Below are 16904 nucleotides of genomic sequence, written 5' to 3' on the forward strand. Positions count from 1 at the left end.
GAGTCAGGATTAACCCATTTAACCCATATTATTGTTAAAAAAATTAAAAAAAAGAGAAAAAGAGAAAAATTTGTGAATATAAATCATATCAGATATGATTTACTTAATTGTATCAATTTATATATTTTATAAAACATTATAAAATAATATTTTAATATATTTAAAATGAATTGTGAAAACATATCAAATTATAACTTATTATTTAAATATAATTTTTTAAAAAATCATAAAAATAATTTAAAAAATATATCTAAATATAAATTTTATTATAATAATTGATTTTTACTGAATAAATTTTGACGAAATCAACTTTTAACAACAACAAAATACACACTAATCCATTGAGTCGGTGGCACTACACAGGGCGTCAAATCTCCACCATCAACAATTCTACACTGTTGCATTCAGGGCTGGAGTCGTCATTTCCGTCTGGCTTTCCCTTTTTGGCGGGAAAGCGAAAATTCAAATTCGAAAGGGGATAACAAGGGAGGAAGGGATCGGAACTTGGCTTGTCGAGGCTTCGAATGACGCATCCGTAAAAGATGGAGGAAACAATATCTCGCATAATCACAGAGCTTGAGGAACTCCGTCACCATGACAGCCGATGTGATCCCCTACCACCACCGCTTTCCCAACGAAGTCTATTGGATCTCGAATCCCTTCTCGACGATACCCACAATGCCAATGAATCAGAACCCTTGGAACGCCTCTACGATGAGCTCTCATCCAAGAATCTATCCCCGTCACTGCTCATCCAGCCAATTGCCTCCGCAATGGACTCAGGCCCCACCAACGTTTCACTCTCAGCATCCAAGGTGTACCTCTCCTTGCTTTTGTCCCCGAATGCTCCCGTTTTCACTCTGTTTACTCCGATGTCTTTTCTCTCTTTTCTTCGCTCTATTCGTCGGTCTTTAAAGCATCGGCCAGCAGGCCACTCCAATCCCGATGAGCCGACCACGGGTTCCCAAAGTGCCGCTTATCGGAAAAGGAAGCCTGGTGGGCGACGCAAGGCGTGCAGGAAAGATGTACGAAATTCACAAAATAGCGATGACGACGGTGAAGACTGCGAGTTTGATGTGATGGTTTTGCTTCCTGTATTGGAAAAGTTAGTACTCGTGATGGATTTGATTCATTTGGATCGATTTTCTGATAGTCTGAAGTCTTTGGTTCAGACAGTGGCTGAGGTTCCAGTATTGGCTCTTGAATTATGTAGAAATGTCGGTCAGTATAACCAACTGGCAAATACGTGCTTGCGAGTGCTGAGGGAAGTTTTAAGGCCAGAACATGGAGACCCTGACAACACAGCGGCTGAGGTATTGAAGTCATTATCATCACTGATTCTCATGCCCAAATCACAAGCAAGAACATTCGCTTTAGGCTTCGTCACGAGCCAAATGATGAGCTTAACTAGGGTGTCTGGTGGAGTGAAAAAAGCCGTGATTAATTTTCCAAGGTATTTGGCCCACAAGGCTCCGGATAAGTCAGAACCTCGAGCTTTGGCTGTGGAGTCCATCGTGGAAATTGTTGGTGTCATGGCATTCGAGGACCAAATTGGATTTGTGAAATTCGTGGTGCAGATGGCTCATGGAAAATCAAACCTCAGGCTTTTGGCAGTTGATCTTATTTGTAATCTAGTTACGTCGTTGAAAGATCCATTGGGTGTGAATTCAGAAAATGAAATGAAAGAACCATGGGGAATGTGTTGCTTGGAGGCATTGGTGAAGCGCTGTTCAGATGTGAGTGCTGCAATACGTGCTCGAGCTTTATCAAACTTAGCACAGCTGGTGGGGTTTCTTTCAAGTGATGTGAAGTGTGTGGTGGTTTTGAAAAAGTTTATGGAATCTGTTACAGTTAGCGATAAAAATGTTGATGCTGGGATAAATAATATTCTGAGGAGAAGGTGTATGGATGATAAGGCAGCTGTCCGGAAGGCTGCTCTTCTTCTTGCTACCAAGTTAACTACTCTTCTTGGTGGTGCCGTTGATGAATTGGTGCTCAAGACAATGGGCATGGCTTGTTCGGACCCACTTATTAGCATACGGAAAGCAGCAATTGGAGCTCTTTCAGAGGTAGTTCTTCGTATCCTCCAATCTATTTCTTCCTATCACTTCTTTGCTGCTCTATGTTTAAGGCAAATCCTGGAAAAGTCAGAAGGCTGCCGCACATTTTAACGACTTGGAATGGAATGATAATTTGAGCAACGAACTGAGCTGCAAGGCTTACTTGCCAGGATAGTGCAAGTCACCAATCTCTGGGCTGAAATGAGTTTATTGCGAAGTGTGTTTTTTGTTGTGTGTGTTTTTGAATTAGTAGGTATTTCTGCGATGCTATAATTTGTTAACATTTATTCTACCCACGGAGGGCATCTAGTTTTCCTGGTAAAGAATTTGAATAGAAAAACTTACAGCGGTTAAAATGCAGCATGTGTGGAAATTTTTTTTCTAAATGCTTTCTTCAACTCATTGCTTTCTTTGGGTGGATTCCCCCCCCCCCCCCCAAATTTTACCATCTTTGGTTGGTTCCTCTGCTCAGCGGATTACAATGAGCTATATTTCAGTCAAAGGCACAACTTCATTTGTAATATCAACTGGTTTGGAGTTTATCACGCTGCCTTGGATAATTTGAGGGTTTTTTGAGAAACCTTCTGAAATTTTTTCCTAAATTTTAGAAAGCCAAGAAATATATTAGCTCAAAGTCTTGTTTACCAAATGTTAAATTCCTAGCTCCCAATTTACCTCCTTAAAATGGTCTTCTTCATTTCCTTTTCGTGGTTCTACTTATAACTGACGACGACTAATTTTATGCAATTTACCTTCACCATGCAGGCTTTCAGAACATTCTCAGATAAGACAGTAATAACTGAATGGTTACATTCAGTTCCTCGTCTAATAACTGATAATGAATCTAGCATTCAAGAAGAATGTGAGAACTTGTTTCTAGAGCTGGTTTTGGATCGGATATCTCAGGCTGCATCTGCTACTTCATATAGTGGATCCATATGTAATGCAAGAAAGAAAGGAAAAGGTTTAGACACTGAGATGGAGATGCTTTTTCCTGAGCATGTCCTGTATCTTCTGAGAGCGATTTGTGACACAGAGGTGACCCCATGGGTGAAGAAAATTTGCACAAACCTAGGCAAGAAGAAACGTTTGAAGAACAAACTTGTTGCTGCACTTCAAAATATAATCAAACTGTCAGAGTCCATCTGGCTGAGTCAATCCTTGCCAATAGAGAAATGGATAGCCCCGCCTGGTGCTTGGTTTCTTTTATCAGAGATGTCGGCATACCTTTCAAAAGCAATTGACTGGGAGTTTCTTCATCATCATTGGCAGCTTCATGACAAAAATGTAATTGAAGACGAGTGTAGGAACCCCTTTGATCAAGGAGATGCGTTCATAGAGGAAGAAGATTCAGAACGAAATTCTATTGCGTGGGCTAGTGACCGAGTTTTCCTATTACAAACAATCTCTAATGTTTCTGTGGAGCTGCCTTCTGAACCTGCGGCTGATTTGGCCCATAACTTGCTTAAACGGATTGAAGAGTTTAACATGCATTCAACAGAGGTAATCATTATAGTTGCATCACTGACCAATTTTATCATTCACTTGTCACACGCTTCCATTTTAGTTTACTTCATGACTACCAAACTAGATGGTGTGATAATTTTTCACTGCTCAGCATGCATGGCACAGTTTAATTCCAATTCCATAGAAGCTAGATTGAAGGTTGCCTTGAAACAAACACGTTCATACGGTTTTTTAAACGGTGTCAATTTCCATTACCTATTGTTCTCATGAAAACCCTAAGCCAGGTCTAGATAAATTTCCTGCTTTTGATGCCTATGCATGGGGCTCATCATACCCCCACGGTTCACGTTAAAAAATGATGGCGCATATTATTATTCTTTTTTTTTTTTACCAAAAGAACAAATATTATCAGAGAAGAGAAAAATGCAATTTGACGAAGGATAAGAAGTCCTTGAAGCATGACAGATAAGAAAAGAACTAAACTAAGCAAATTACCAAAAGCCCTATACAGCTTCTAAGCAGAAGAGCTGCCCAATCTCTTTGCATATGAAATATAGTTACTTCATTAAAACGCTCAAGTGCGGAACACCAAGGAGAACACACACACACACACGAACACAATTCCTTTCTAAGTTGACTGACCAAAATATCCCGCAGACCATGCAAAATTAGTTCTGTGATCAGCTTTAGAATTAGTTCTGTGATCAGCTTTGTTTCTAAAGCAATCACCCTTGCAGCGTATGGTTGTTAACGTTACTCTTTGAATTTTGGATTTGTTATGAACGATTAACAGAAATAGAGATTTTCATGAACTATGTTAATCGGTAAACGTAACGAAGGAGCAAAAAGAATCCACCCATACACATAGATCAGAATGGCTAAGCATAAATGGAAAAGTAAACAGATGGCGGAAAAGGTGAAAAGGTCATGACCATGTAATATACAGCATAAAATTTCGAGAGTTTACTGGAATGAATTGCTTCTACTGCTTGATAGGTTGATGCTCACGTAAAAGCACTTGCAACGTTGTGCAAACGAAAGGCCTCAAATCTCCCGGAGTCGGAAGGACTGGTCATGAAATGGGTTCACCAAGTTCTCTTAAGAGCTTCGAAAATAATTGAGAAGTTTATTTCAGAGCATTCAGGGAAAAACAAAGAAAGTAGCTTTTTCACACCACCAAGATCTGGGACTCGAAGGGACAGGAAATCAACGGCATTGTCCAAGTCATTGCCAGAAGCAGTTACAGCAATATACACAATCGGCACTTTGGTGCTCGTTTGCCCATCTGCTGATATGAGCACTGTGGTTCCATTGTTACACACAATTATCACTTCAGGGAGTTCTGATCCTAAATCAAATAAGTTATTGGGCCCTGCAACCTCTCTAAAGCAGACAGCCCCTTCTTTGTGTATTCAAGGGTGGCTAACCATGGGGAAGCTCTGCCTCGCTGACGGGAAGCTGGCTAAGAGTTATATACCTCTGTTTGTACAGGTTGAATAAATGACCTGCCATTGTTTCCTGATCTGATGAACATATGGCCCCCTTTTTTCCAAATTGATCTGATAAACTGCGTTTGCAGGAGCTTGAAAAGAGTGAATCTGCAGCCCTTCGCAACAACCTAGTGGTGATGATGGCAGATTTTTGTGTTCGATACACTGCTCTTGTTGATTGGTAAGTCGTGTAAGATATCACCTTAAAGCCGTCTCTAATTGCAGGTTAAGTTACTATGAACTGACAAATAAAGGGGACTGTAACAGAGAAAGTAACTTTTACTGTGGGATGGGAGAAGTGCATTCACTGTATGCTGAATAGACAATTTCTAGCAAATAGTTTGCAATTCTTACTTCTTCATGGTTGTTCTCAGTTACATACCAAAGATTACGAGATGTCTCCGTGATCCTTGTGAACTCGTGAGAAGGCAGACTTTTATTTTACTCGCCAGATTGTTGCAGGTTTGTTCTGCTTATATGAGACACCTTCTGTATGACGCTTCCTTTCATCACGGTAGTTGACCGGTTATAGTCATTTGAAAGAATAAAGGAGGAAATAAATTGAGAAACACTCAAAAACGAAAGCACTATATGCTAAAATTTTGATTTATTTAGAGGGACTACGTGAAGTGGAGAGGAGTACTATTCCTTCGGTTTCTTTTGTCGCTTGTTGACGAATCAGAAAAGATAAGACACCTGGCAGATTTTCTCTTCGGTAATATTTTGAAAGGTGAGAAGGTTTACCTTGATCATCAATCAATCATGCTCACAATAGTATAAAATCAGGTCGTTGGATTTGACTATTGTGTACATATCAACAGTCAAGGCTCCTCTTCTAGCATATAACAGTTTTGTGGAGGCCATTTTTGTTCTGAACGACTGCCACGCCCATAATGGGCATAACGAATCCCATGGTTCAGGAAAAGACAGCCGACTATTTTCCATCAGGTGAAGTGGTACCGAGATAATAAGTGCCAAGGTAACTAGAGTAATTGTGTTGTGCTTATATGAAGTCTGAATTTTTTCAGGGGCAGCGATGAAAATTCAAGGTCCAAAAGGATGCACATTTATGTTTCCTTGCTAAAACAAATGGCTCCTGAGCACCTACTAGCAACCTTTGCCAAGTTATGCGCGGAGATTCTTGCTGCAGCTTCTGATGGAATGCTCAGTATAGAAGATGTAACTGCACAGTCTGTTCTACAGGTACTATACTGTATTTGTAACAGTACATCCATAGATAAAGATGGAAGTAAGGATTCGCTTATTATTGTCTTGTTTTGCAAAGAATTTTTCCCCCGTTTGTTGTGTTGAGAATTACAACGTTTAATACTGGAAGCAGGATGCCTTTCATATTCTCGCTTGCAAAGAGATCCGAATCTCATCCACGCGTTCATCAACAACTGAATCAGCAGACATTGAAGAGGAAGTAGGGACTGATAATGGATCAGCAGCAAGAGGGAAGATCATAACTCAAGTTGTCAAGAAGGGTCTTATTCAGAACACAGTCCCCGTCTTTATAGAGTTAAAACGCATATTAGAAAGCAAGAATAGTCCCCTCACAGGATCACTCATGGAGTGCTTGCGAGTCCTCCTCAAGGATTACAAAAATGAAATTGATGACATATTAGTTGCTGACAAGCAGCTACAGAAAGAGCTTATCTATGACATGCAAAAATATGAAGCAGCAAAGGCCAAAGCCGCAGTTGCCACCATGCCAAAATCAAGCACACATCAATCAACTGAAGTTTTTGAGATTCTAACCAAGACAAATGGACGAAGTAAGCTCAAAGACAAACCTGAGAGCAGTAAAAAAGTTGCTTCTGCAATGGCAGATGCAGCGGCTGCAGCAACAGCTCGTGCTGTGCTTAGGGAAGTGAACAAGGGAACAAGGACACCGGCGCTAAGTTCTTTGAGTGTGCCTAAAGTCAAGTCTCGAACGATTGTATCTAGTTCAAGAAGTGATCGGCACTCGGATGTTATAGAATCTTTGAGGAAAAGACAATCTTTTGACTCTGACGAAGAAAATTAACATCACAAAGAATTCCAACTCCCTTGCTCAATGCGGCATTGAAGCCTCGATCTTTTTGATACAAGTGAAGTCAATAGCTGACCTTTCTCTCTCTCTCTCCTCTTGTAACTTGTAGTGTTGATTGGTTTTCTTTTTCTCATTTTTTTAGAAGAGTCTGTATCTAAGATAAAACCTGGCCTGCAACCAAGGTTAGGACTTAGAAGATTGATGTAAATATAGTTCACGTAAATATTGCTTAATCTAGAAACTTGACTTAATTTGAAGCCTAAGAGCATAAGAGCGCCTTTTTCATCTTACACTTTTTGTGTTCTTGGCATATACCATCTCTACTTGATTAACATTTAACAGACTCACTAGCATGGGCATGGAGTTAAATCTGGTAAAGAACGCAGCATGGTAGTACTGTAACATGTGACCAAATTTGTCCATGGCCAAATTGGACTATCTTGCTTTTGAAAAAATTGAGAGAAACACTTGCTAACAGACATCATCCTCTACGATGTGCAAAAGAAACGAGATGTGAGTGATGTGAACTTGAAAGGTTTATTAATCTCTTCCCTCAGGGCCTCTGGAACAAGTAAAAACTGGCAATTTCTGTATTTTGTCGGGGGAAGATGTGAGTAGACCCTGCATAGGATATTTTTAGGGTTGAATTAAGGCTATTCTTTCCAAGGTTCTCATGTTGGTGTAGAGATGACTAAAGTAGGTTTTACTTTTCTCAATAAAAGTGTTTCTTTATACACATAGTCAAGAATTAAATTTTTAATAATATTGGTTATGAAAAGGGAGGAGGATTGGTAGTAAAGAGAGTGAAGTGAAGGGAGCACGAGATGGAGAAGGGGTGTGAGGAAACGGCGTGGTCTGTGGATCTGAGCATCGTCAATTGCTCATGTCCTGCACTTCATCTCTCTATTTTGGATCCCTCTTCCCCACCAATACCGACTAACTATGTGTGTATCCCCCCAAAATCCATGAATGAAATGAAATCTCTTTTTAACTGTACCCCCTCTCATTTTAGGAGAAAATCTCTCCATTATTTTTTCTTCATTTCCTTTCCCTTTCCTTATCTCAATCATTCATTAATTCTATAATTTTAAAAAATTTATTTAATAAAATATGTGTGGTTGAAATGAAAAAAGTAAAAAAAAAATGAAGGAAAAAAAAAAATAAATAGATCCTTGATCCCTTCCTTCCTCGCTCCAAAACATGGATGAGAAAATAGCAAGTCGGTGGGAGAAGCGACTCACCTGCCTTAATTATTGAAATTCAATGCCCTCATTAAATAAACTAAAAGCAATGCCATTCACGCTTCTCCGATGGTAATTACCGCAATAGCCTCGTAACCACGCTTCTTTTCCACCGTTGTCCGCGAATTTGCCCGTAAATTACAAAACGGAGTGATCATTGCATCGAAACCAAGAATGCGTACATACAACAGCACAATACCGTGTAATTAAACAAATTAATAAATAAAGGAAAGTTCAGACACTGTGGGACCCGGTAACACAGATCCGTGAGCGATCTTCAGTCCCCGGAATCATCGTCGCCGCCGAAGATCGAGACGCGGTTGTACAGAAGGAAAATAATGAGGAGGAGGAAGAGGGCGACGCCGACGGGTGATCCGCTGACCCGGTGGATGGTATCGGGTTCGCCGGTGGAGAAAAGGGAGGAGATGAAGGAGCCGCGATCGGAGGAGAGGAACTGAATGGTGAGAAGGAGGATAATGGGGAGGAGGAGGAGGCCCAGGGGGCTGAGGAGCTCGGAGATGGCTTCAGTGATGGCCTCGCCCTGATCGCCCAGAAGGAAAGGGACAATGACAACGATGGCCACCACCAGCGCTAAAAGGATGCCATGAGGAGCACCGCCTTGTCTTTCTTCTATCATACTGGGGCTGGAAGCTTCTGATACAGATCGAACGCGGCGAGACCCGGCAAGAGTGTTGTTCTGTGCTGTTGGTGATAGGTGTGCTCCTTTATTTTGACGTTGGATCTTACAGAGAACCCCAAATCTGGGAGCAATCAAAATAGGAAAACGATGAAGTTGCTAAGCAAGTGCTTTGGGGGTGTGAACATAAATAATATGGGGGAAACGAGCACTGAAACAATGGGAGAAAGGAATGAAGGAAGCAGATTTCAATTTGAATTTGGAATGGCTGAATATGATGGTGCGGAAACTGGACTGAAACTGCTGCAGTGCACGAAACGAGAGAAGAACGTGGGCGGGACCCTTTGGGCTGATCCACGCCTCAAAATGATGTGGATTAGCCCATCCACTTCATTCGTGCTTCCTTCGGTAAGCGGGTTTGGACTTTTCACACCTCACTTTCATTTTTACTGCTCCATTGACCATTATTTTGGATAGAAATACCGAAATAAGGGCGAGAGAAAAAATGCAAATAAATTTCAATGCAATGAAATACTAAAATGAGGGGTCGCTTAGTTCAACTCAAGGGTATGTGAGAAAGAAACACTTGAACTCTTCATCCCACCCTGATATTACCCTTACGAGCTACTTTAGATGAGAATATGTGAATGAATTCTTATTCTTTTTGCCTTTTCGGTCTACATGTTATAAATCAGTAAGATTAATGTATTTTAAAAACTATAACCACATATTATATAAATTTTATTTAGAAATTTTTAATGTTTTTACATTATCTTGTTTTTATCATATACACACATGCACGCGCACGGGAGCGCGCAGTTATAATATAGTAATTTTATAATTTATCTAATACATAATTACATACAATCATTTATCTAATGTATAATCTTTCCTTGACGAAGTTTTGGAGTCGTTTTATTTTATTATCACTTTTTGACGAGTTTGATCATGTTTATTTGTCTATTCCTCCTGAGGGAATTTTCTGTTTGCTGTTGTTTGGACTAGACATGAAACGTCACTCAAATAAGTCATGAGATTAGTTGGGCTGAGTTATCAAAACGTCAGGATCAATATAAATAAAAGAGGCCAATTCCTAAGCTCAATAAAGTCCACGACAAATAAACATGCCAAAATCCCATCAACTTCAAATATCAAATTGTTGGCATGAAGATACGATCCTAAATAATGTCGAAATCTACGCCTAAGTAGTTCAGTAAAACGGGCTGTTTATCAAAACAGAGAGAACGTGCCATAAGTTTTGCATGATTCCTAATTTTTTGGTAGAACATGCTAAGTCTCAAGAAAAAGACTTCTGCTATCAGACACTATAAATAGAAAGAAGGAAAACAGAAAAATCTAGCCAACACTCGATCAAGACTCGCATAATTTACATTTACTAGCCCTTTTTAGTTCTTAGTTTTTATTCTGTAATTTTCAAACACTTCAATAAAATTACACACTTGTTTTACCAAAACCTACTATCTTTTTACATTCGAGCGAACTGTAGTAAGAAAACTCGGGACCTCTTTCATTATTTATTGAGATCCAATGTCTTTGACACGCCTGATATTTATTGTTCAACCACGAACAATTATACAGTGACTTAGTGGGTGCTCATGCCGCTAGCGATATTTTTGAGTTGGTTAAATAAAGGGCTTTGTCCCATATTTTTATCAAAATAAATAAATAAAAAATGTGTGTGTGTTGTGTACAACAAAAATGTGATAATAAATACGAAAGCTTTCTATAATGTTGATCATTTATTTAAAAAAATATCATAAAAAATCATTATATTATGGCCATTGATCGATAAGCCTACAGGAAGGGATTAAACAAAAAACTTGCAAGTCCACTAACACTGAATTGCATACGATGACAAACTTTTAAGCGATAATCATTTCAACAATATAGATGAGACATGGATCTTAACACAGCGAAAAAGAGTAGGAAGGCAACACGACAGCTTTTGTAAAATATGTTTAAAAGTGTTGGGGACAATTTTGTGATTATAATATTAGATGCTTGCCAGTCCTCTCAATGTGGGGATGGTTTTGTACATCATTCCAGAAATTCCACTGCTTAATGTTTAACTCTTGTATTCTCAATCTTGCCACTTTACTGCACGAGCTGATTGGGACGACGCCAAGTATGCACGACCAATTGGCCGTGACTTTGGAATAAATTAGTAAGAACCTTGGAGCGAATATAAGGCCAAACTTCATGCAGGGTCTCAGATTTCAGCGCGCCCTCTGCACCCTCTCTTCTTCATTCTTCACCCAAGTTCGCTTTGCCCCCATATCTCTCAGACCCCTTCCTTTCTATCTCGTCCTCCCCCTCACAGCATTGGCTATTTTCCTTCCCTTACCAGCTTTATCTCAGGCTAGCTTCTTTGAACGAAACAAATACATCAGTTTGATAATGTAAGTGATTAGACTCTGCGATCAAATCTCTTCCTCGAGCCCATTCTCTTGGACCTCGACCAAATCTACCACTTTGTTTGCCCTGCTTCTCCTGTACATTACAAGCGTTCAATCCCGGTAAGACCATTATATCCTCCTGTTCAGATCCCCCCCCCCCCCCAAAAAAAAAAAAGTCTTTTCTGAGTAAATATATTGAATGCCCCAAATGATTCCAGGCCCATTTAGCGAGGCTCCTCTTGTAATAAATATAGCTCCTTTGAGCTGCGATAGCTCTCACTATAACCAATTTAGAGGGCTAGAATGAAGTCAATGAAAATTTGATCAGCAAATCCTTTTAGTTTTTAGCAATCTCATTACGTCAGTGACTGCCTCTTAATTCAAAAAAGAAGAAGAAGAAGAAGAAGAAGGTAATCAGATACAAAAGAAAATAATTGATAAGAACAAGATATGCCATGTTTTTACTTCAAATCTGCTGTAGATACAATATGCCGGAGTTGATGGGTTTTTATGAGAGAGGAGTTTCTCCATTTTTTTTTTCATCCTTCTCCCTCTCTTTTTAATCGTGATTATTGGTACGACTGCATTAAATTGAATTTTTTTTTATATCATTATGATGAGAAGGGCTTACGGTCCGGACGTGAGGTTATTGCTCAATCAAAAAGTCGACAAGAACTGGAAGAGTTCCATCTGTTATCTCTGTGTGTGTGTGTGTGTGTGTGTATAAAGGGAAAAACAGTGTTTATTTTCAAAGATATTAAAATATAAGGTATTGGCGGTACAGAAAACAGCCTAATACACCAAGGGAGGGCCATAAAAGAAGTCAAATGGACCGGGAGCAGCAAATGTTGAGGCCAATTGATTCTCAGAATATCAGGTCTTGTACAGGGTAAGAGCGAATAGTATACCTCCATGCATTGGCTGTGTCTGGATTCACATCACGCAAACACTGCCACACCGCGCTATTACATTTGAACCCGCTGCCAAAGGCAATTTGCCATACCCTGTCCCCACATTTCATTCTGCCCTTTGCTTCAATATAACACAGCTCGTACCAAATTGAAGATGACGACGTATTCCCAAACCTATGAAGAGTCATGGTTGATGCTTCGACATCCTGTTTCCTCAACCTCAGCTTTCTCTTAATGGCTTCAATCACAGCTCTGCCCCCTGCGTGTATGCAGAAATGCTCAAAAGCCTTGCTGAAATTCGGTGCATAGATGCTCGTCTCTCTCCTACTCCCTAGTTTATGACAAATCAAGGAAAATGCGTATATGAATCGCTCCCTGTACGAAAAAACCAAAGGTGCTAATGAAGCTATATTTGTCTTCAGTGCGTCTCCAGCAAAATTGACTACGTTCTTTGATATGGACACCCCTACTTCGTTGTCTGGGTCCACGTCCATGTAGATGCAACCATGAGATTGATCATTCCGTGCTTTGCTTGTTCTGACGATGTGCTTCAGCTTATACTTGGCCCTATGCTTATCTTGGACCCTGCTCGACATCAATATGGCGGCTCCTCCCATTCTGAAGAGGCAATTAGTTAGCAACATGGACGGGACTTTACCAGTGTACCAATTTAGATTAAGGCATTCTGTGCTTGCTATTAGAGCCAGAGAATTGCGATGAACTCTTAACAAGTCTCTAGCCAAACTGACCGATATAAGGCCAGCACTGCATCCCATGCCCGAGAGATTAAAGCTCATGATGTCGCTTCGCATTCTGAACTTGTTGACCACCATGGCGCTGAGAGATGGAGTAGGGGAGAAGACGCTACTATTAGTGATTAGTATGTCTATGGCCTTCGGGTTGATGTTGCTTTGCTGATACAGGTGGGCAATTGCCGCAAACATGATTGTTTCGACCTCCTCAAGGGCCGAGGAGAGAGCTTTTGTTTTGGGAATGCAAGCAAGAGGCGGAGGAATGCAGGTCTGCTCGCTGTAACCGGATTTTTCCAGGATCTTGCACTGGAACGCGACAGAGTCTGGATCCATATTGTCATGAACCATACTCTCCTTGAACATGGACTTGGTTAGCCTATAAGAACTGGGCGGACAGTAGCAGGAATAGTCTATCAAATAAATTTCAACTTTTCTTCTGTATGCCAAGTATAAAACTGCCAGCACTGCAAAAGCTAGTACCATCGCTGAGTGCAGGGAAGACGATAGAATAAGGTCGACCGCCTTGTTGGCTGGCTGCATCAACATTTGGATGGAGAGAGCCATATCGTGAAATTGAAAGTAAATGTCGCTTTTGTTTTGGGCAAGCACGCACGCACGCACATATATATTATATTAATGGTGGATCGTTGTTTTCATAATTAGTGTCACGATTACATGGCCTTGGGTAGAAAAGAAAAGTGTGTGGGGAAAGGAAAGGAGCTGAGCATTCTTTCAGTGCTTCCGGAAAATCGTCATTATGAGCGGAGAGGCCTCAACTTCCGACACTCGGGTTTTTTGCTGTGTTTTTACGGATCATCTTTTGTGGCTTCTAAAATAAGTCATGGCCGTGGAATACAATAATGAAAAAAATGTTTACTCTACGGCCCAAATAAAAGGAATTGGGACATATCATGAACCCAATTCCAGCCAATTTCAAAGAATGTACACCCCTTTTGCTGCGAATTGCCAAACGCAGATGGAGAAGAATGTCCTGTGACTCCAGTCCTTGTAATTAAAAAAAATAAATAAATGTCCAGCCCAAAGAATCCTTGAAAATAAAGAAAGAGGTTGCGTGAATCAAGAAAGCGGGCCAGTAGTGCCGATCAGCGTCATGATTGCATTGGTTCCCGCATCCCATACCGTACCTTTGCCAGGAGCCATCGGGGTGGGTGGGCAGTGGGCATTGGGTTGGCGAGATTTCCTGCACAAGGTGGAAATATTTAAGATATGAAAGTATAATTATATATAAATCATTTCTCCCTACCTCGTCCAACTAAAAGTAAGTTAATTATTTTAAAATTGAATCGCTATTTTATTTTTGCCTTTGCAAATCATGAATGTTTTGGAATGTGATCAAGAAGTATTTCTAAAATAGTTCATTAAATATTTTTTTATTTTAAATTATAGAGCACTTTTAAAAAAAATTTCATTTCAAGATATAAAAAATTTTGAATGGATTAAAGTTTTATTAAATGTATCAATTTTCATATTATTTTTTTTCTTTTTAAAATTAATTTTTATTTCTTTTTTAATATATTAAATGATTAATATTTTTAAAAATTTATATTTTTATTTGAGAAAGATAAAGTTGTTAAATGTATTTAATAAAATTTATTAATATATAAAATTTTATTAAAAAATATTTTATAATTTAAGATGAAATGAACAGTGGACAAAGCAATGAAAGATGGTTTACGTTAAGACTTAAGAAGCATGGCTTCCTTTTTAAGAGTGGCTGGGAGCGAGCGATTACATGTGCGACGGGGCTCGGGAAATATGGCAAGGACAAGTATTTAGCAGCCTTTGCCGCCTGTGTTGTGCCCTAAATCACGTGCTCCATCTGCAATATTCCAATGGCCCTTCAAATCCCAACACGCCCCAAAATGCCGTCCTCCAACGTATATAAGTGAAACATGTAAAATTTATAACTTTATACTCCTTATTTTTAATGTTTTATTTTTTAAAAAATTAAATAAAAAATATTTAAGTTTAAAATCTTAATAAACATATAATATTTTAATAATACAAATAAAATTTGAAGAACATATTTATAATAAAAAATTATATCAACCTGTTCAATATAATTTTTTAAAATAAAAAATGGTGATGAATTTATTTATATTATTATAATTTTAATCCTAATATAATTATTATTATTTTTAAAAAATATTAATTTTTTATTAAATTATTCTGCACTCTCGATTAAGAGTCCTGGCTCCCTCCTCTGCTTTTACTTTCTGTTAGGTGCTATTCTCGTTCTCGAGCACTGTTGGAGAAACATTGAGATGTGAAATCACAGCGCCAAGACAATCTCTAATTTTAAGGTGATAAGCCACCATACAATCTCCAATATGTTGTCCGCAGTCTCTATTTGCCGGAATATACGTATCTAGATTCTGAGCTACATTCAACTATTTACAGTCCATAAACAATGCAATTTTGAATTTTCATATATTTGATATTCCATACATCGATTAAAATTAAACTTATATAATTATCATGCCATGTAATCATATGATCCGTGTTTACATTTTTTACAGGAAAATGCTGTATTTGAAACTTTTAATATCTAAACTAGTCATGTTCTGTGATATGTCTACAAAATCAGAGAATAAATCGCATGATTTATAATTCGTAATAGCTTATTATAAATTTTATAATGACAAATTTAAAAACTTTAGAATTAATTGCCACGGTTTTCCAGCTTGTACACGGACCTTCTTGACAGGGGATCAACGTTAGCTGAGGAATTAATTTAATATTCATGATGTAGCCTGGCTTGATTATCTGAATGATACTAATTGACAAGCCTCGCTCCAATAATTATTTTTACCTTAAATTATTCCTCTAAAGCCTTGTTTTAATTTAATAACTCGGTACAAGAGGCTACCAAGGTAACTGGGCCCTTTGTTATGAAGAAATAAATAGTGGGAACGCGTCCGCCGCCTCACGCTGTCTATAAAAGACGGAATGAACATGTAAACCCTACCCGTACAGAGAGGGAGCGAGACCTGCGAGAACGCCGGTGGCGACTGTTGTAACGCTGCCGCTATTGCCACCACAATGGCTCGCTCTCTCTCTCACTCGGCACGTCTGGTGTCCCTTGTCTCCGACGCTCTTTGCCCCGCTCTTCACCGGCGAGGCTATGCGGTTTCTTTATCGGCATCCCATGCCCCTCTGAGCGGCGGCGGCAGGTTGGGCAAGCTCGAGGACCCGTCGGCGACGGCGACCGAACAGAATTCATCGGAAGCATCCTCTGCTTGGATTCCGGATCCCGTCACTGGTTATTACAGGCCCATCAATTACTCCCCTGAAATCGACCCGGCCGAGCTCCGGCTCATGCTCTTGAACCACAAAATGAGATCATCCCCCAACTCCGCTTAACTCCTTGGAATGATCGATCCTTTCAATGTTATATGATGCTTGTTTCTTTGTTTGCATCGCTGTTACTGTTTTTAGGTTACACATGACCGATATAACAACTTTTCGGTATAAGAGTTCTAATGTTTGCACCTCAATGCTTGCAGATTTTATTCTTTTATCTGTGTTTTGGTTCTGGTTGGATTCAAATTTAATTTCCGTGCTTGTCTACGTTCCATGACAACATGTCGTTCCTGTATTAGCTGACAACTTCACAACGCGATGATAACTCCTGCTCTCTAAACAAGCAAATACAGAATTATATTCACAAAGGATGCGTATCTGTCTGGTTCATTGTGACCCACAATAACCGGACCAGATAGAGTGCGTATCGGTGTGCCTATAATTTAGATGCAAATTCTATCGATGTGCCCTGTGGGGTGTCAATTTCTGGACATATTAGAAAAATTGGAATTTAATATTCCCTCCGTCCTTTTTGTAGGTATTTTTAAACCCTGTGTATAATTCACTTGA

General features: G+C 39.4%; 4 protein-coding genes across 4 annotated transcripts; 2 read left to right on the forward strand and 2 right to left on the reverse strand.

The window, feature by feature from the left end:
* The first annotated feature begins 371 nt into the window (after positions 1-371).
* LOC129320202 (uncharacterized) lies at positions 372-7337 on the forward strand. The gene is made up of 9 exons (XM_054965487.1): positions 372-2069; positions 2826-3563; positions 4524-5018; positions 5107-5198; positions 5392-5479; positions 5633-5747; positions 5839-5965; positions 6046-6220; positions 6357-7337. The coding sequence occupies exons 1-9, from the start codon at positions 543-545 to the stop codon at positions 7044-7046; spliced, it is 4047 nt and encodes a 1348-aa protein (XP_054821462.1). The 5' UTR covers positions 372-542; the 3' UTR covers positions 7047-7337.
* A 1028-nt stretch (positions 7338-8365) lies between these two features.
* LOC129320203 (uncharacterized) lies at positions 8366-9327 on the reverse strand. The gene has a single exon (XM_054965488.1). The coding sequence runs from the start codon at positions 8928-8930 to the stop codon at positions 8571-8573; it is 360 nt and encodes a 119-aa protein (XP_054821463.1). The 5' UTR covers positions 8931-9327; the 3' UTR covers positions 8366-8570.
* Positions 9328-12088: 2761 nt separating this feature from the next.
* Positions 12089-13706, reverse strand: LOC129321001 (probable 3-ketoacyl-CoA synthase 21). The gene has a single exon (XM_054966721.1). The coding sequence runs from the start codon at positions 13572-13574 to the stop codon at positions 12213-12215; it is 1362 nt and encodes a 453-aa protein (XP_054822696.1). The 5' UTR covers positions 13575-13706; the 3' UTR covers positions 12089-12212.
* Positions 13707-15984: 2278 nt separating this feature from the next.
* On the forward strand, positions 15985-16528 carry LOC129320924 (late embryogenesis abundant protein Lea5). Its single transcript, XM_054966608.1, has one exon. It carries the CDS (start codon positions 16074-16076, stop codon positions 16392-16394), a length of 321 nt encoding a protein of 106 aa, XP_054822583.1. The 5' UTR covers positions 15985-16073; the 3' UTR covers positions 16395-16528.
* Positions 16529-16904: the final 376 nt, after the last annotated feature.

This window comes from Prosopis cineraria, unplaced genomic scaffold (assembly GCF_029017545.1).
Source record: "Prosopis cineraria cultivar Desert tree isolate PC_DT_omini unplaced genomic scaffold, ASM2901754v1 PC9, whole genome shotgun sequence".
NCBI classification, from domain to species: Eukaryota; Viridiplantae; Streptophyta; class Magnoliopsida; order Fabales; family Fabaceae; genus Prosopis; species Prosopis cineraria.

Bases quoted from the DNA above. Each gene is read 5' to 3' on its own strand.
- LOC129320202 (XM_054965487.1), top strand. From the start codon at position 543: ATGGAGGAAACAATATCTCGCATAATCACAGAGCTTGAGGAACTCCGT. The intron at 5,748-5,838 runs GTGAGAAGGTTT...ACATATCAACAG, and splicing joins CTTCGGTAATATTTTGAAAG to TCAAGGCTCCTCTTCTAGCA. The intron at 6,221-6,356 runs GTACTATACTGT...TACTGGAAGCAG, and splicing joins CTGCACAGTCTGTTCTACAG to GATGCCTTTCATATTCTCGC.
- LOC129320203 (XM_054965488.1), bottom strand. From the start codon at position 8,930: ATGATAGAAGAAAGACAAGGCGGTGCTCCTCATGGCATCCTTTTAGCG.
- LOC129321001 (XM_054966721.1), bottom strand. From the start codon at position 13,574: ATGGCTCTCTCCATCCAAATGTTGATGCAGCCAGCCAACAAGGCGGTC.
- LOC129320924 (XM_054966608.1), top strand. From the start codon at position 16,074: ATGGCTCGCTCTCTCTCTCACTCGGCACGTCTGGTGTCCCTTGTCTCC.